We start from the raw sequence: 20,192 nt of genomic DNA, 5'->3' as shown, positions 1-20,192 counted from the left end.
CTGATGTTTTGTTTTAATTTTTCTGTGAGGATGAAATCATACAATGCAATGGTTAAAGTTTGTCTTGTTTACTAAGTCTACAAAACCTCTTACTAGAGAAGCAGCTTAGGCATTTTCTTAGTCACCTTCACCTATGTCATAAATTACACTGGCAAACCCTCTGTTGCCATTGTAGTGTATATATATATATATATATATAGTGTACTTTATGAATTCTGATGTGCTATGATTTTTATCTCCCCATGCCTCACCCTGCATCTCTGTTCAATGTCTTTGCCTCAGCTGACCCAGTCCTCTCAAGTCTGCTGCTGTACGTGCAGCTGTGCAAGTCCCAGTCCTGTTGAGATAGCAAATCTTGTTCTTTCCTTGGCCGGAAAAACCCCAAACCTACTGCAACTGAGGGTCTTGGGAGTAAAGTGTAGAGAAGGAAGCCATGAGAAAACAAGGAAAATCAATGGTTTTGTGATTTACATTTTTGTAAACGCCCACTTCCACCCATGCTTGTGGATAAATTGCGGATCAAAACAAAACAGCTTCGTGCCTGTTAGAATCAAAATTAGTTTATTTATCCAGGCAGTTTGGTTTTGTAGCATGACAAAAATAATTTCTTTGTGAAGGAAGGAGATCTGACTTGCGCATGTGGAAGAAGAGCATCTGTGCAAGATTGAGGTGTCTTTTTGTGTTGGTTTCCTGATTAAAATGCTAAACCCCAAATTTTATTTCCAGACGGCACGAATTTGACAAGTAAACATGCAGTCAGCAAGAAAAATAACAGGCACATTCAGTTCTACTGGAATGAAAAATAAATTAAAAGTTATGCAAAAAAGTTTACTGTTGGTCTTTCTGTAGTAAGTTTTCTACCACTGACATTTTGTCATGCAGTTAACTACCTTGATGTAATTTTCATTCTTTACTGAAGGTAAATCAAATACTGAGGCTATATGGCCTCTTGACTTTTCGGTGTTGGGTTTTATAACCTTTGAATTAATTATTGAAATTAATATTTCTCACTTATATGCAAGGTTTTCTTAGTGGGTAAGTGAACAGAAATCATCAGTGATGTTTTTCTTAAGTCACAGATTCTCATTCTTTGAGTTAAAAAGTGACAGAACAAAGGTATTGTACCATCCCTTCACCATGCTCCTCTCTTTTTTTTTCCTTTGGTTGGTTGAGTTTTTTGATGTGTTTTTTTGTTTTATGCAAAATCATTTCAACTGAAAACTGATTGGTTTCCTCAGTGAGAAACTGATACTAATAACTTAAGTAATCAGTAATTTCTACTGTTTTCAAATTAAATAAATTGAATTAAGGTATTCACATTTTTCCCTCAAACTGGACTGAATATTGGTATAGCAACCAGGACGTTTTTTCCCTTGAAGTAACTGTTACTCACAGGTTTAAAAGTCGTTTGAAATATGGAGCACTTAAATCAGAGAGCAGTGTGTGAGAGGATGACCAGTAGTTTGATATACATCTAAACGAAGCCACTGGACATTTCTTCACTAGGTCATTGTACAATGACCTTTCAAAGCAGTGCTTGGATTTTTTGGAAGAAGAGATTGTATTTTTTTTGTTTGGTGTTTTCAGTGTCTGACGTCAGATATGGAGTTATTTTCTTTTAAGGAAAGTGCCAGAAATGATACTAGGAATTTCTTGTCAAAAGGAAAAGTATTATGAAAGGCAGTGTTTATGTACAGTTTTGTAGCCTGCAGCTGGTGATTTTGTGGGTATTTCACATTTGTAAATGTCTGATCTGGTCTTCCATTGCATCTTAGTACCTCTTTCACTGGGGTAAACAATGAGAAGGATTTATGGTAAATGTGGTGTTATTCCTACCAGTAGCACTACAACAGTTAATTCACCAGTTAACCCTACTGAGCAGAAATTATTTATAAAGTAGGAAATAGAGAAAGATGCTTTTGGCCTATGTCAGACCCCATTAAATTATGTGGGGCGGAGGAAGAGTTGGCACTTGAGACCCATCTGCAGTGTGGTCAATCTTAATGAATACCCTGAAAGTTTTGGGGAGGGTTTGGTGTTTTGTTTGTTACAAAACAACCCCAAGAGCATTGGTTCTTTCCAGCTCTTATTATCACAGTAAGAGACTGGGGGTGAGTCAGTTGTTCATTTTGACTTATTTCTGCTCTTCTCTTTGGTCAAGGTTATTGATGTACTTTGTTCAGTTTCTTCACTTTGTTGAATACATCACTTTCTTTCCTATTGTTTTTTTAGGAGCTGGATGGCTTGATTGAGATAAACAAAATGACTCACAAGCTTCTGAGTAGATATATGACCTTGGACAGCTTTGATGCCATGTTCAGAGAAGCCAATCACAATGTTTCAGCCCCTTATGGAAGAATAACTCTTCATGTCTTTTGGGAACTCAATTACGATTTCCTGCCAAACTACTGCTACAATGGATCCACTAACAGGTTAGCAAGGCAGCTTTTTTGTTTGCAGCTGTTATTCTACCACCCTCCAGCAACTTCCATCCTAGCAAGTGCTGACAAGTCCATCTCTGTTCATTAAGTGTCTTCCACTTCTAATGTTTTACTGGAAATGAAGTAGCATGAGTCATTTTACCAAGTACTGTTAAATGTACGAAAGCGTGTTATTTGTCCACAGTAGAAATCAAATGTAACCCACAGCATCCTAATTCTGACATTTTAATGACTTAGTTATGATATGCTGAAAAATAGTGTGTCCAAAACCACTACAAAGTGCGTATCAGGAAGATATTTTGGTAAACATGATCTTCGACTGTGAAATGATGGAAATAAAATTATATTCCTGATTCAGCATTAATGTGAAGAAAAGGATTGTTTACTGGAGAAGTGTTAAGTGTTCACTGCAACCACAGTTGCAGCCTTTAAGGACAGTGAGTAATGGAAATAGAAAGAGGAAGGTAGGATCTAAGGTTTGAATGAGGGGGAAGGTGCAGTGTTCAAAATTTTTCATTTATGGGCTTCCTGTCTGTGTGCTGCTTTTAGGATTTGTGTTGCTTTTAGTCTTTACTCAGGTTTTGGTTAAAGCCCCTGAAGTGACAGTAAAGTGATATTGAATATTGAGATGTAGGAAGAGGAGGAAGCCTGTTCTCATTTTTCACTGTCTCCTTGGAGAGCTTTCCCTGTCTGACATGTTCTGTGATGGTTATGTTGTGTTTTAGATCCAAGATTCTGTCTGAACAAAAAAAAAAGGGAATTTTTTTTGTGAAGTCTGAGCCAAAAAACTTCTGTTACGTGAATCTGTTTGCATAGGAAAGTTGAATATGTTTCTGAAGGAGCTGCTGTGTAGTTGATATATCTGGAGATCAATACTGGAATATTCAGTGTGCTGTATTAAGAATCATGTAAACGTAATATTAAAAGAAAATCTTGATGAAATGCTGCTGCTTCACCTGTCAGCTTTATTGAAAGACATTCAGTAGCTCCTATATGGTTTAGTCTGTGTTCATCCTGACTGTAAGAACTGACATACTGCAGGCATCACTTGGGAAGCGAGTGTGAAATGCCAAAAGACACCATCAGGATCCTGTAGTCCCGGTGCTTGTCTGTTTAAAAAACTGTATGCAAGAATTGAGTGAGGCTGATCCTCAAGCTTGTCGGCTAATTAATTCAGGATAATTAATTTAAGAAATGATAAAAGGAGCCAGATCTTAGACAGTCTGTGTACCATGTGTCCGATTTCATCACAAAATTGCTTTGGTTTTAGTCAAAAGCAGCAGTATGGAGAGTATTTATGTGTGTGTTCCATGTGCTAAATGGTGCCCTTTGATGTTTTTGGTGACAGAATAGGAGGTTTTTAGACTTTTTATAGGTCATGATGTCTCTTGCTGCCTTGCTGTTAGTATGAACTTTCAATTGATGAGCTCTCTGATTCAACTGTTCAGATTATTGTGTGTAAATACAGGACACAGTGAGGAGCTGTGTGAGAGCTGCTGGTTTAATTCTTGACTCTTGGATACATAATATCTTGCAGGTAGGCTACGTGTAAACAAGGGAAGAAAAGTAGCAATGAAGGGCTGGAAGAAAGAAATAGTCATGATGAAAAGCAGAGAGGTTACTTGCTGTGAGGATTTGGAGCCAGAGTTCCCAGAAAATGTGTAATACCTGTGGCTTGCCTTGTATTAATTTGACTGCAGCCTTGGTATAAGGGTCCTTCTTTTAAAGTTAGTGGGTTTTAACTTGTATCCGGTACCTTTTCAAGCTCTTTCCCCAACAATGCTTGAATCTGATAATTTCAAATATTGGTAAAAGAGTTCAAGTGTTTAGAAACCCTGCAAATTAGTTCAAAGGCTAAGGCTCTTCATGTTTAAGTGCTGGAACACCTTACATGTTTAATTATTTGGGACTTGGGAATTCTTTTATATCTGATAGCATACTGAGACTAAGCAGTGAGGCTGCCATTAAAAGATTTAGCAGTTTAATAATTACAGTTGCCATATATCTGAAATTTAGTCTTATTAATGCTGGTCAGCTGTACAGCTGTGGCCAGACTCAGGAACAACTGTGAAGGAGGAGTGGGGAGATGAATGAGGGAACCTCTGTGGATGAGCCTTAGCAATGAAACCCAAAGGTGTTTTAATCCACCTGTTGACAATCATGAAAGAAAGATAACCTCTGAATAATGCATGAGCATAGTATGAACTGCAGGTTCAGTGTTGTGGTCAAAGGCAAGTGAGGTCAAATCCATCTCTAGTCCAGTGTCCTGTTGCAGCCCTAACGGGGCCAAGTATGAAAACAAGGGAGGATGGAGGTGATTTTTCTCCCAGGAAACATGCCAGCCTCTAGTAATGATTAGGTGTTTCGGTAAAACAAAAATGGTGGGATATTAGTGAATTTCTGGCCCTTTACAGATTCAATTTTTTTTCCACCATTGCTTTGTCTGATCCTTTTCATAAAGCAACATGAGGTTTTGGCTTTCGTGATTTAGGAAGCTGTGTGCTGCACAGAAAAATACCTCTTCTTGTTTGCTCTGAAGTTGTTGTTCACCAGTTGTTTTTCTGAAAGGGACCATTTTGCACTTGCTGTCTTTTCTGAGCTCTCTGGGGTGTATTGTTAAGAACCTCTCTTATGTTGGCCCTGAGTTGCATGTCTTTCCAAGCCAGAGACCTTTCCACACCAGGAATCTTTGTCATGCTTATGTCTGCATCTGTACTTTTTCATTCTCCTGTATCTTTGTGAAGTTAAGAGGTCTAGGACTGTCCAGAGGATTCAAATGACACAAAGACAACATCCACATTTTTGTTTTTTGTTCCTTTTCCACTCTCTGTACTGTCCCTTTTCTTGCCTTTTTTCTTTACTAAGTCTAGGCTGGTCTTTTCCTTCCATGACAGCTTGTTTTTGGTTAAGGACTAGCAGAGGAGCAAGTGTGAGACAGTTTTGTATTTATTTGAACTGAAGATTTTCTGTGCTTTCTTGACAGAAACGATACAAGTTTTTGGAGACAGTAGTCAGACTAGTAGCTCCATCTCCTCTCAACACTTTACCCAAATCTGTGTTCTCTGGTATAAATTCACTTGTACAGCACTCCTCCAAATGCAGTGTGACATGTTTCTTCCAAGGATACAGACTTGTCACAGAATGAACAAAAAACCAAGCTTTTAATTTTTCACTCTTCCTGCCTGGCTGCCTCTCCCCTTTCCTGTTGCAAGCCCTCTGTCTCTCCCATGCTGCTTTTGAGACTAGTATTCGCAAGAGAACAGCTGTGTCTTCTTGTGTTGCATACACTCTGACAGTCACTGTTCAGAACAGTTTTCAGCCCTTTCAGACACTGCTGGAGCACCTGAAAAGTAGCACTGGCAGTGAAAGCTACTTGTCTTCTGCTACAAAGAGCCAAATGGTGCAGAGATATAGACTCATGCAAAGTAGGGGTGACTGTAGTCAACTACCTTTACCAACCTGAAAAAGCAACCAACCCAACAAGAAGTCTTTTTGCCAAAAGCAAAAGTGATAGCAATGGACTGGCAGATTTCTTTTACTCTTTCATGTGCTGTTTTGCCTGCTGCTCTCTCCATCTTGATGTCCATGTTCAAGAAGGATGAGTTGGATATAACGTTCACTAAAAGAGGAGGTGTAGGGCTGCTCTTAGATCTGGTACACAGGGCAAACTGATTTGAGAAGGCTGGAAGTTAAAAGTGTTCATACCAATTAGACTGGAAAGTGCAGAGGGACAGTTTCTGTAGGACCAGGAAGGAAGGATTGTGATGTCTCATGACTTCTGAGATGAAGCTCAGAAAGTTTATAAATGAGATTGTCTGACCTGGTGCCTGCAGTAGTGGGGTAGCAGATTCATTGACCAAAGTGGTCTCTTTCAGATATCTCCTTAAATAGATTATGGTAATTAAAATCAGAATAATTTAGGTTAGTTTGTGAAGTGCTCACTATGAACTCCTTCCTGGCAGGTATTGCACAAACACCAATATTAATTTGTATGATCCCTAAAATACTTACTCTGGGGGCTCATGTTGTGCTTCTGCAATCACTGTTGCAAAGCTTTGGTAAGCCAGAAGGCTTCTCATCTGCTTAATCTACTCGGACTGCTTACAACCTATGCTGATTAAAATGGATAAATTGCTATGAGATCATCAACACTGATTAAAAATGAAACTGATTATCTTGGAGCATGCTGAAACCTGCATCCAATCAGTATCCAAAGGAAAGGAAAAATTTACTTAGCTTTAGCATTGATACTCAAAGAGCTCCAGTCCTTCAAGGGAGTGTTTCTTGGAGGAGGAACAGAAGGAAGGCAACTAGCAGAATATCAGAAAGAAAAAACACAAACACACTGACAAAGTTTGAAGAACAGTAGGTGATGCTGAACTGTAAAGGTTTCTATATAGCCCTTAGTTTCAAGGGAAGAAATTTCTAAAACCTATTCTGAATGATATATTGGGGTTAGTCACATACCTCCTAGAAGGATGCACTCTCCTTAGCCTGTTGTATCCTTAGCCTTAGGCATTGCCTCCAAGTATCTTTTGCTCCTGTTTCCTTACCCTTGTTCTTCCTCTCTTCACCTCTTTCACCCAAGAAAGTATAAAATGTGTGCTTTCTTCAAATCTTCAAGAAAGCTGTAAGACTGTTTTGCTACTGCTCTTAACCATTAGAGATGGAGAAACCCCCAAGAATGCAGAGGAACACTGGAAACACACAAGAGTTACTTGTGCTTGTACTAACTGGTTTGCTCCCAGACACTAATGAATTGTAACTGAGATATATTCAAAGTATCTTTTTGAAAAGTCTAAGAATTATATTCACAGCTTCCAAAGTCATGGAATGCACCCACTTATATTTTGAAATGCTCTTTTCCTTGTGAGTTTAGTGATAACAAATCAGGTCTTGCCCAATATGCCTGCACACTGAAACACAGTCTTATCTCGAATGCCATGGCATCACTTATGATTTCTTTCACTTTAGAGATTTTCTTAGAGCTTGACAGTTGCTGTCAGTTTTAAAAAGAGTGGGATTTGGAGAGTAAAAAAGGGGAATAGAGTAATCTCTGGGACTGTCATGTGTTGCAGTTTACTTTGAATTCCATCAAATGTTTATATCATCTCTGGTAATATCATTAATGAAGTATCCGCAGAAAACAGATTCAAGTGATCTCAAAAGAGAGTTTTCTGTTTCTGTGTGAGAGAGAAGGGGAGAAACTTGTAAACTGAGGAAATAAAAATGTGAGATTTGTATAAAAATAATACCTATGAAGGATATATTTTTCCTCAAAAGCTGTAAGTGCAAACACTTTCTGGACTGCACCAAGTACAGGTAGTTTTGGGAAGACAGACTAAACTATGTATGAACAAGTAGCTGTACCTAGTTTTAATCAGGTTAAAAAACAGAGAAAACATTGTCCTGAAGTTATAGATTCTCACAAGAATGATTCAGATTTTGTAGAAATAAAACAGTGGAAGTAACTGTAAGCAACATGGTGCAGTTTATACTTGCCTGGATGGAACTATTTTAGATTAGCATAGATTTGTTTTCAGTTAGAAAATGGATGTATTAAAAATTGAATGTCTATGTCCTTTCTAGGAAGCATTATTAATGAATAATTTATTTCATGTGCTGATTAAAATAAAACATATTTTAAACAAAACCAGATCAAGACGTAACTGTATCTTATCAAATTATACTGTATTGCAAACTTCCGTTCTGAAACCTTTTCCTTGGTCCATTTGTTTTGCTCACTTGTCGCTCAGATCAGCCTGTTCTGATGCAATCATTTGATGTACACTTCTTAAATAGCTGTTTTCCCTCTTCATTGTGCATACACAGCTTTGCACCACTTACCTAGAAATCCTTGTTTTAATCAAGTTAAAAAATAAAGTGGCCATCCAACTTGTAAACAACAGAATATTTTGGGACTTTACACACCACTAGAAGAACAGTAATTGTTGAACTGCACTGTGATTTGTGTTCATGCTTTTGGGCAATGCAGGCTGTGTACTTCCCCAGTTTCTGCTGGGGCTGAAATGCTACCAGTCTGGCTTTGATTTTGTATGCAGACAAAAGCAGTATAGTACAGGGAAGGTGCATTAGGTGCATGCCTACTAACCTAAGTATAATTAATGAATTCCTTTTTTTTTGTTTTTATAGATTTGTTCGGACCGTGCTACCATTTTCTCAGGAGTTTCAGCGAGATAAGCAGCCTAATGCACAGCCACAGTATCTCTATGGATCAAAGGTGGGATTTAATCCCCTTTTCATTTACCCTTTGCTCATGTTTAAAGGTATTTTGTGTGTATTTTAAATTGGACAGACACTTTTTTTTGGACTTTCCTGTGAAGCTCACCATATGTTTCAGCCAAAGTGCGAGTGATTAGTCTGATGGTTAGTCTTGTCTGTCATAGCTAAATATAAGTCCTTCTCTCAATCACTTTGCACTGCGCAGTTGCTAATAGTGGCAGAACAGATTCAAAGAAAAGATTAATTACTCATCTGGTGAAGTGAGAACCGGAGCCCATCTTGAGTGCAGCTGCTCCCTTGTTACAGTGATCAAGACTGAAGTAAAGGGAAAAAATAGGTATGGGTTCTGACCATCTTAAGCTATCAGATCCCAAACTGCTTAAATTATTTTTTTTAATGTAGTGTTCCTTTGTCATCTTCAAATCAAGGACCTCACAGTCATTGTGATGAAATTGGATTTCGACCATCTCATCTCCTGCATTAGGGTCATCTTTCTTGCATTGCAGCTTTGGAGGGCCTGGAAGATTTATGCAACTTTTCAGTAGAAGTGTACATGATATGCAGTCACGTGCTCAGTGCCGTGAAGCAATCCCCGGTACTAAGGCTGGAAATGAGTTTTTGTGAGTGACAAGTTGGCACAAGAGAATAGTTGTAGGTTTTCATGGGGCTACCCAAGCAAGGACAGTTAACCTGTATTCACAGGACCAATGCTATGCTCATGTGTGATAGATTTGTTCTCCCTGATCACTGCAGTTTTATTTTATTACACTTTAGAGTTATTACCTGAGTTTTAATGGCAGTTAAAGGCATAGCACATTAACATAATCTGCGTTTTTAATATTCAGTCTGAAATACTGATCTATTTCCAACAGCAGTAAATATCAGCAGTGATATCTTCAGCAACTCATTTAAGATTATTTAACAATTTGTTACTCAATATTTTGCATTGTTGCCTTGAGTACCAGGGAGGTAAATTGAAGCATGGAAAAGATAAATGAAAATAAAGAATCAAATTAGAGGACTGACAATAAAAAAGCTTAAAAAATATTTATTATTCTTTAAGATTATGTACTCAGTTATACTTGTAATTTATGCAAGTGTGCTGTAGGTGTCATGTTTGGCTATTTTCATTATTTCGTGCTTATACATGAATATAATTAGTTCATGTCTTATTTTTATTTTTCTGTACATCGTATTCTAGTTATATGGTGCAATGTCTGCCCAGCAATGTAGTTTTTGAGAGCTAAACAGATAGCTCAGAAGTTACAAATTTCAGTCCTAAAATATCTGCTGCATTTGTAAAACTTTCATGCTTTTAAGTGTGAAGGAGGTGGAAAAGGATTCACATGTCTTAATGTGAAATGTAACAGCTGATTGTCTAGTCCTGTGAATAGTGTTTTGTATATTTGGTCTCCAACAGGGAACAGTAAATTATAGGAAAGTGGGTTTTTCTTACATTAGAGTTATTGTGTTCCTTACTATTTTAGGAACTGACCAGATGCAGTTTAGAGGAAAAAACCCACTGAATTTCACAGAGATTGCTAACTTAATTTATTTAAGTGATGATACAGTGGGGTGAGTGACAGAGGATTAAGTGAGGAATGTTTTTTTTAATCAGGTTACATTATTAAAATGAGTTTACTAATCTTTAGTCTGAGAGCTATATATTTTCAGAAATCTTGATTTTTCGGTATGAGCAGAAGCAATTGAGGAGAGTCTTACTGGCATTTCTGGAGCAAATTTCATAACTAAATATTGCTCATATTAGCAAATATTCCTGACTCTGTGATTTTAAACCTTTATGGGACTATATTTTCATTCTTGAATCTAATGTAGTTTGAAATTGAGGATATCTGAATGGAATTTTTTACATTTCTGCTGTATATAGCCAGTAACAGACAGACATTCTTACACGATAGAGGCTGCACGTTCTAGTGTGTGATGATTCCATGGTATTATTCTGTGTAGGCTATGACAGTCTTGTTACATGACACACCCTTTAATGGTTATGTTGTTAAATTGCCTCCTGACTGGATAATGCTAAGTAGACGTTCATTTTTTTTAATTTCATCTTTTTTGGGTTCTTGAACTTTTTAAGAGGTTCAGGTGAGCACATGGCATTGATCATATAGCCAAGAAATGTGACTTTTCCATATTGGACTTTTTTGTTGCCGGGTGGTTTGGGATTTTTTTGGACATTTTTGAGTTTTTGGGTTTCTTTAGCAAAGCATGGTGTTTATGGTGCAAGGTTATGGAGCAGATAATCATTGGCTGCATGGCCGGGCCCAGAGAGTGCTGGTGAATGGAACTGCATCCAGCTGGCGGCCGGTCACCAGTGGTGTTCCCCAGGGTTCAGTGTTGGGTCCAGTCCTGTTTAACATCTTTATTGATGATTTAGATGAGGGCATTGAGACCATCATCAGCAAATTTGTAGATAATTGGGAGGGAGTTGGGAGGGAGTGTTGACCTGCTGGAAGGCAGGAGGGCTTTGCAGAGGGACCTGGATAGGCTGGAGAGATGGGCTGATTCCAATGGGATGAAGTTCAATAAGGCCAAGTGCCGGGTCCTGCACTTTGGCCACAACAACCCCATGCAGCGCTACAGGCTGGGCACAGAGTGGCTGGAGAGCAGCCAAGCAGAAAGGGACCTGGGGGTACTAATTGACAGGAAGCTCAACATGAGCCAACAGTGTGCCCAGGTGGCCAAGAAGGCCAATGGCATCCTGGCTTGTATCAAGAATAGTGTGGCCAACAGGACCAGGGCAGTGATCCTTCCCCTGTACTCTGCGTTGGTGAGGCCACACCTTGAGTGTTGTGTTCAGTTCTGGGTCCCTCAGTTCAGGAAAGATATTGAGGTGCTGGAGCGGGTCCAGAGAAGAGCAATGAGGCTGGTGAAGGGACTTGAGCACAAGTCCTATGGGGAAAGGCTGAGGGAGCTGGGGTTGTTTAGCCTGGAGAAGAGGAGGCTCAGGGGAGACCATATCACTCTCTATAACTATCTGAAAGGAGGTTGTAGCCAGGTGGGGATTGGTCTCTTCTCTCAGGCAACTGTCAGTAAGAGAAGAAGGCATGGTCTTAAGCTCTGCCTGGAAAGGTTTAGGTTAGAGATTAGGAAGAAATTCTTTACAGAGGGAGTAATCAGGCATTGGAATGAGCTGCCCAGGGAAGTGACGGGTTCTCTGTCCTTGGAGGTTTTTAAGATGAGGCTGGATGTGATACTGCGTGCCATGGTCTAGTAACCACAGTGGTAGTGGATCAGGGTTTGGACTTGATGATCCCAGAGGTCTTTTCCAAGCTGACTGATTCTTTGATTCTATTCTATTTAGGTCAAGTCAAGGGTATTTTGATTTTATGTGCATCTGTACAGTTATACATGCATGTATTGTACTGTAACGGCTAAACGCTTTCTATAGAGAAGCTTTGCATAAGCAATGTGCTTGTTTAAGAGCAATTAAAGAAATTTTTAGTTTGAATCTCAAAGTACTCACATATTACCAGATATTTCTAAATGGATCAAAGCATTCCACCTATACTAATGTGTGTTGATGTTTAACATAGACAGTTGTGACAACATTTTCTGTTGCATCTAAAGTTTTCTGAGCGGTATCTTCATCCAATTAGCTAAACAAAACCCCACAGATTTCTTCTGGCTGATATGGAAGCAGAAGCTGTCAGGTGGGAAGGAGCTGACCTGCAAAAGCTTCTCAGCCTTTTAAGTGAGCTGGGGTGTTTTAAAAGTGATTTGATCATGGTCACTGAAATTCCTTTGCTCATGTAAGGTGAGTGTAGGGTTAATGAAATTAATGTTAGCAGGTTGAAATTTGGCAACTTGGAGTGGGTGCATAAAATATTTAATAATGTACGTACGTATAAGATAGAGTCTCTTCTGGGGATTTGAACTGACTTTGCATGTTAGTTAAATACCTGGTTTTATAGAGGTTGTGTAGAACAGAATTTAAGAGCTTGCTTTCTATCTTATTCAGTATTTTTCATGTTTGTATGTCTCCTGTATTTTGTAGATGCTAACTCTTTAATTTTGTGAAAAACACCCCTTTGGAAAGATACTTCTCAATGTGAATATAATGGTTGTTATCTCCTGGTGGTGCACAAATTAACATGGGTTTGCATTATTTTGCAACTTGTTGGGCAATCACTTAGAATGTTTGCCCCTTACTAGATGACTACTAAAACTGGACAGAGAACTACCAAAACACAGAATGGCCAGAATGAGCCTGAATGAATATGTAATAAAACCTTCTGAGCAAGAGAGAGTGAGTCATATAGTTCTGTGAGCGTGTGATGATGTGAGTTCTTCAAAGCTACTGGGGAACACAGAAGACACTTTGTATACATCGCTCATTTGCAGTGGGTGTGAGATTGCTTGTGAGATAAGTGTTTATCTAAGAAGTGCACAGTAAACTCTGTGGGTGGAATGGGTTTATATTTAGATGAGGTAAATCCCTTTGGGAGCACTTGCTGGTAGCTCTGTGCCTTCTCAATCCGATCCAGACGTGTCTGTTTGGATATATGTGTTTATGTAAAATAACAAAATTCATGCAGTGAATTGCCTCAAAACTGCTTTAAGACTGAACTGCTCCTTGTTCTCAGTGTGGTATATACATGTGTATATAACACAAATGTATGGAATATATATATTGGACTGCCTTGTAAAGAAACAGAGATGCAGAGAAGTAAACAGGTTTTCAAGGGCCCAGGATGTTAGTAGAGATGAGGATATACGTCTCAACTTCATCCCTTTAACATTGAAATCTTCTTTGATGAAAATCTAATCAGAGAAGTGTTACCATTAATTTGATTACAAGATAATTTTAAAGCCACCCCTTTTTGGCAGTTAAACTGCAGTGTGGGCTTCATGCTCTGAATAGTTTCTCAGTGTCTGTTTCACGAAACACCCTCATTTGAAACAGTGGTAAACTGTTGTCGTTCACAAGTTTGAGAGTGATGTGCAAGACAAATAAAAACGCTGTCAGCTGGAGAATATGCTCTGTAAGTGCTGGAGAACACGTTATTTCTAACTTTGCACAATAAAGATGCCTTTTGAAGTGTTTTCTAAAAGTAATACTCACCTCCCTTCAGCACATGTTTCTGTGTGCCGTGCTTATCCTAGTAAAAAAAAAAGTAAAGATGCATCAAACTTATGCCAGCTCGTGTCTTCCTACCACTATGAGAGTTGATGCCTTTCACATGTTGTGGGAATTGTTGTCAAAATAGAGTAGCTGAAGAGATCCACTACCTGCTGTGAAATATTCATCGAGCATTCTCTTGCCAAAACTGTGCACTCCTTAACTTCCAGGGCACAGTGGAAAGGGGTGGCAGCTGCCCAGCTTGCAGTTCTCCAGCCTTTACTGGTACAACCGAGCTGTGTCAGTGAGAGCTGACTACACTTAGACATTCATACCCATAGCAATTTAAAATGCCTGCAGTCACAGTGCACCTTTGTTTTCTAGGCATAATATATAGCAGTACTAAGATTTATTATGTTTTTATGGGACACAAATGCACTGAAGAGATTTAAACAGGGTGACTTACATGCATGTGAGACAAGATTTGTCATGTTGTGAGGGTGAACAGATTTCTATGCAAAGAACCTTGGCACTTAGCCATGAAGCTCAAGGCAGAGAGTAAGATAATCGGCAGGTTTTCTTGTTACAAAAGTAAAATGTGTTTTGGCATATTTTTACCATCTCACCACCCTTCATTACACAAAATGTACTGTGCAATTGGAAAGAAATTTGCAGCTGATTAACGAGTTTTATCGTTAAAACTGAAAGGGAAAGAGAGAAGGAATGGCCAGGAGCTGTCTCCGAATTCCAGTTCCTCTACAGGGAGTCACTGGCCTGTGGAGCACAAGGTAGCTTGTGGTAGGAGCACAGGAATGCAAAATATGATAACCCAGGATGTTCCCTTAATTAGAAATGTCCTTACAAAGTCACTGTCTTGCGTGTATTTAGACTGAGGGAAAACAGACAGATGAAAGGATACCATTAAAATCCTGGTAAGTTTAGCTTACAAGCTGAGGCTGATCTCAGTGCACCACGGTCAGTGCAGTACGTAATCTGACTGTAGTTGTTTGTACTATGGGGTTTGGGAAACAGTTGGGTTTGTAGGAGTAAAACTTATTCTGGCAAACCAATGTGCACTCTGTGTGTATGTTCCAGTTGCCTGTAATGTAGCAGTCTGGGCTGCCATCTGAAAACTTCTACTCGGTTTTATTCATGCTAGTTTAAAAAAACGCAAACAACAAAACAAAAAAACCCACCCACAAAAATTCTCATGGTCACTTTTGATTAATTTTTACATTTGTTTGCTAAAGAAAAGCAACTGAAAATCCCCCTGACATGTAAACCCATTATTTGCTACATGCTTCATTCTAAATTAATGGAATGTGACTGAAGTGCTCACTTCCTAAGAACATGAACCTTTGCTTCTGAGTACCTCTGGATGCATGTAGGTTGTTGGAAAGGGGTGTGACACTGGAGGTACAGCTGAGAGCACTGCGGTGAGCAGTTGGAACTCCCTGTTGTGAGCACTAACAGTGCATGGGATATGTTGGAAGCAGTTGGGATGTCACATGTGGTAAAAATCTCTCTGACAAGAGGTTTCTAATTTATAGCAGAGCACTGTTGTGTTACTGGGACTCATTCATGATTTTTGGAAGTCGACATGACAGGCTTGTCGGAGGAGGTCTCCTCCGACACAGGCTCATTGCACACTGCAGGATTCTCTATGATTGTGGCCAGCTGGATGCCACCTGGATGCTTTTCCTCAATGTCCTGCATCACTTGTCTCTGTCTGCTGAACTCCTCCGAGGTGTAAGCCACACTTTTGGTCCATGCCTCCCCATAGTCTTGTTTGGAGGTCCTGTTTTGCTCTTGCAAACGCTCGCGTCTCCTGCGGCACAGGAGGTGCACGCAGCCGTAGAGGAGGATTGCAGCAATGATGAGGAGCAGAACGCTGCTTGTGAGCCAGATGCCCAGTGCCAGCTCTTTCTTGGTGTTGCTTGCAGATGCTGGGTCTTGCTCCAGCGTGTTAAACACTCTGCACTGGTCACTGGAGGGGTTTGCGGACTGGCAGGTCACACACATGATATACCTGGTTAGCGGAGTCAGGTTTTCAACAACAAAGGAGGAACGACTGGTGGGCACCCTCTCTTCCTTCTGAAAGCTCTTTCTCGAGTAGCTGGATAGCATGCTGTTCCAGTTAGGGTGGTACATGATGCTGTAAAAGCTGTCAACACAACTGGCCATTTTTGGCCAAATTACCATTGCTGTGTTTCCTGTGATGTTTTGGATGGTTATTCCCATCAGGATGTTGCTTGGATGTCTTTTTTTCTCTTGGTGCTAATCTCCCTGTGGAAAGGGAAGATGTTCTTTGTAGGTAACTAAGAAGCTGCAGTGCTGAGGATGTTGTGTGGATCTTAATTGTAGTGCTCTGTAATTTAGGAATGGAGTTTATTAGGAAAGTAGGCTCTTATCTTTAGTACTGCACTGTAAATAATGGGAGATGAAAGTTCATACAATGTGAGGTATTTTAAAATGTGTGTTTCTCTTCTAAGTGAAAGGATAAACATAGAGAAATTCAACCAGAGTTGCTCCTGTACAAATGACCAGTTGTATCTATTTCCATGAGAGACAATTTTTGCAGAATTTGCAATCAGGGAGTCACTTCCTTTCACATTTTTTCCCCCATGTGATTGTAAAAAAATGCAGTAGTTGCTTTGTTCTCTAGTCTGAGTATCTTAAATTTTATGTTAAGTGTCAAGAGACGGTTGTCAGTAGAGGATATTGAGGGATAAATGCCTCTACCATTCACAAGTCTTCATTTTTGCCAGTCACAATCAATTGAACGACTAAACAGTATGTGGAAACTTCACCAGATATTATTTTATGTCCAATATTTTACATTAGTTTCTTATTCACGAATATGAATACGAGAACCTCTCCTATGCAGACTGACTGAAAGAGTTGTGGCTGTTCAGCCTGGAGAAGAGAATGCTTCAGAGAGATCTTTACAGCACTTCCCAGTACCTAAAGAGGGCTGAAAGGACAGCTGGAGCGGGCAGATAGCGATATGACAAGGAGGAATGACTTTAAACTGAAAGAGGGTGGATTTAATTTAGACATTAAGAAGTTCTTTGCTGTGAGGGCAGTGAGGCACCGCAACAGGTTGCCCAGAGAAGCTGTGGAAGGTGTCTGTGCCCACAGTCAGGGTGTTGGAACTAAATGATCTTTAAGGTCCCTTCAACCCAAAATGTTCTGCGATTCTATGATACTCTCCATTTTTTGCTGGTGAATTGGCACATCTGTAGCTACTGCGGCTACACTGCGGCAGTGGCTCTGATGACTGTACGTTGGTGGTATCAGGATCACAACATCTAGTCTTGGTGCTAGTCAGCCTCTTGGAAAACCTTTCTTAAGTTTAGTGAGAACAGCTTTGACTATAGCATACCTCTCAGGAAAAGTAGTGGTTTTTTTAAAAAATTACTGATACTCTTTTCTGTTCTAAGTTATTTTTGTGTAATCCCATAGTCTGTCTGCCCTGAGTTTATACTTCACCTCCTCATAATAAAATTCATTACAAAACCTGTCAATATTTTGAGATTCTCAGTATGTGTTGCCACTGTAAATAGTGAAAGGAAAAGATCTATTTTCTGCAATTTTCCAAACACATCTATAAAAAGTATATAAAAATAGCCAGTGGGTATTTTCATGTGTTAGGTTTTTTGCTTTTATTGTTGTGCTTTGAAGAAGAGCCTACCTCAGCAATTTAATCTGATTCTCTTCATTTAATCATCTGTTTCCAATGGCACTCATTTGAAAGTTTTTTTCTGCTTTGAAAGTTTCTTACTTTTAAAATGAAGATAAATAATCATGACAATAACACTGTATTTTGTTGTTTATGACTTCATTATAAAAACTAAACTTTAATTTTTTTTTGTGATCAAGTTCAAAATGTTACATCTCCTGACTAAATAACTATTAACTATTGAAAATGCTCTTAAGGAAGAAAGCTTGTAAGCTTTGCTCATAACATATTCTGAAATAATTCTGTAATACTTGTATTTTACACTAGGTAGGAGACTGGAAAAATATGCATTATTTTAGTGGGATTTTGATAGTGACATTGCATTAATATTCTGTGCCTGTTTATGTCACGACGTATGAATGAAAATTGTTGCTCAAGGGTTTTGGATTATACTTACTGGGAAGTGGGAAGAAAAAGGATGTATGTTTATTTTACTTACAATGTAAAACCATAGATATGACTGATCTGGGTAGATGCTGCTGTTCTAATTGTGTGTTAAGTGCACCCTTTTTAATACAGAAACAATATAAAGGAACTGAGTTTGCTATCAAATAAACTTATCAGACAGACACATTTTGGCATCTACCCAACTACTGCAGATACTGGAATTGGGTGCGTTAGTAAGATCAGAGCTATTACTTTCTCGGTTGTCTTCTCTTTGGCTGGTAGATCCCTAGTACTTAAAATTATATTTTATTTATTATAGAACACTTCTTAACACAGTCTAGAAACAATAGTTTCATCAGTTTAATCCTCACAACATTTTGTAAGTAGATTGTTTGGACTATACTTAAAAAACATACATTTCTAATGTTACAAAACATCAGTTACTAAAAGACACATAATTACTGACATGGAAATGTTTGGAAATACTATTTGATGTTTTATGGATCATAAAGTCAGTACTTACCGTCACTTCCTGATGGAAATTCCAGAACAGAATTTTCATATGGTGCTGCTGCTCTGAAAATGATTTAGACACCAAGTTTTCTGTATCCCTTTCCCCAGGAATTATTTCCTGACTGATCTATGTTTGCCAGTTTGCTTTCTCTTTCCCTCAGATTCCCTGGACTGAATTCTCATTGCTTGGTGATTTCAGGTTTTTCCTCCGATGCTGCTGGTGGCATGGTTTCTTTGTCTCTTCCACTTAAATTCATGCAAGAGCACATCTTGTCTAAAGATGCTGTTGTCTTGCTTTTCAAAGGCTATACAGGAGATAAAAAAAAAATCTCTTCCCCACTCTGTTGCTTGCCTGCCCTTGGACAGTGCCTGAGCATCCCTGTTATATGCTCTCGTGCGTGGACCAGTGATGCTGTGAGTGATTAATGTTAGCACTTAGATGACATCAGCAGCTAACAACTCTTTTTTTTTTTTTAAGTAGAGGAGGGAGCAATTATAGATTAAAAAATAATGAACAACAACTTGCCTTCCCTCCCTCTCCACCTCCACTCCCCTTTTGTTAGTGGCTCCTTCCCTAAGGATTTTATGCTTTTGTGCCTCATGGGGGGGAAGTGGTGATAGTGTGTAATGGTGTTTTCTAAATCCCTTGTCACAGTTCAGAAAGCTCCACTAATCCAATGTTTACAGTGGACCATTTTAGGTACTTCTCCATTAAAGAAAGATGTATTTTTAGATTGGCTATCTCCTTTTTGTTATGTATCTGTGAGTTTTTGAAATACTGAAATCATGTTTTTGGGGCTTGCTTTTCTATGACAAGTTTTTGCTGTCTGGAGAGGAGTTCCCTCCCCTGAACGTCACAGCAGTAAAAGGCTTTAACTTACTGAAGTAAAATTCTCCTTTTGCTAAAGCCGAAATAGATAGTTTGGACACATTTGTTGTGGAGACCTACCTGACTGGAAACCTCAAAAGCAAAAGAGGGTATCTCATCTTAGGGGCAATTGTACAAATGCTTAGTCTATCAGGGCATTGATCTGCACATACATTCTTAAGGCTTTACCAGTTCTCTCCACTGTCTTTGCCCTAGAGCCTTTTCTGTATGTGGAGAGCTATGGAAATGCACAGGTTGTGCTAGAGGGCAGGATCTGTGTTGAAGGGAATGTTCTTCCTGGGAAATTTTCTGTAACAGCTGTGTGTGAAGTTGAAAGTCTAACAGTATGCTCTTTTCCATGTGTGTATTAAAGAGAATGAAACCGTAGAAAATAAAACACAACAGTGCCTTCTGTAAGATAGGACAAGATTCCCTCTTAGAAGTAAATTTCAGAGTGTTAGGAGAACAACCCAGTTGCAGAAATAGAGGATGTTAAGTTAGCTAACTCTCTCTGATCTGCAGCTCAGCAAACAGTTCTTAAATCCCCACACAGCATCAACCTGTACATCTGTGTTCACTTTCACAGAAATAAATGAGAATATGGCAAAGCACCTGGTTCTATTTATACAACTTTGAAGAATTTCCATGAGGTTGCATCCCAGACTTAGACTTGTTTTGATCTTGTGTACAGCTAAGGGGTTTGAAAAAGACAGATTCATGTTAATTAGTTTCGGAAAGCAGTAACTGCAGAAGGTTGGGGGTTTTTTGTAGTTGAGTACTCCGAGACTTAATTCAATTTTCTGTTCATACTAGGTGTCTTAACTTCTTTCAAGATGTTTTGTGCATAAAATGGATGATACAGGAATAGAAACTGTGCTTTAAATACAGGGATCTAAACATTGGTATTGACTACTC

The 20,192-nt window shown here is 39.0% G+C and overlaps 2 protein-coding genes across 4 annotated transcripts in view; one reads left to right on the top strand and one right to left on the bottom strand.

Annotated features, from left to right (window-relative positions):
- Window positions 1-20,192, top strand: part of CYFIP1 (cytoplasmic FMR1 interacting protein 1) — a 77,226-nt gene that overhangs the window by 39,554 nt on the left and 17,480 nt on the right. For both annotated transcript variants that reach the window (XM_071547909.1, XM_071547901.1), the window contains exons 22-23: window positions 2,233-2,432; window positions 8,595-8,682. In XM_071547909.1, the coding sequence (XP_071404010.1) occupies window positions 2,233-2,432; window positions 8,595-8,682 (288 nt within the window). The remainder of the gene's footprint in view (window positions 1-2,232; window positions 2,433-8,594; window positions 8,683-20,192) is intronic.
- LOC139668364 (fibronectin type III domain-containing protein 9-like) lies at window positions 14,895-18,955 on the bottom strand. Of its 2 annotated transcripts, XM_071547941.1 has the most exons (3): window positions 18,420-18,955; window positions 15,405-16,135; window positions 14,895-15,374 (listed from the first exon to the last, which is right to left on the bottom strand). In XM_071547941.1, the coding sequence occupies exons 2-3, from the start codon at window positions 16,006-16,008 to the stop codon at window positions 15,343-15,345; spliced, it is 636 nt and encodes a 211-aa protein (XP_071404042.1). In that variant the 5' UTR covers window positions 16,009-16,135; window positions 18,420-18,955; the 3' UTR covers window positions 14,895-15,342. The 2 variants fall into 2 exon arrangements, with proteins under 2 accessions (XP_071404042.1, XP_071404035.1); XM_071547934.1 differs by having other exon boundaries at window positions 14,895-16,135.

Source organism: Pithys albifrons, chromosome 1 (assembly GCF_047495875.1).
Source record: "Pithys albifrons albifrons isolate INPA30051 chromosome 1, PitAlb_v1, whole genome shotgun sequence".
NCBI lineage: Eukaryota > Metazoa > Chordata > Aves > Passeriformes > Thamnophilidae > Pithys > Pithys albifrons.
Note: the sequence above shows the minus strand (reverse complement) of the source record. Positions and strands in the feature narration are given on the sequence as shown.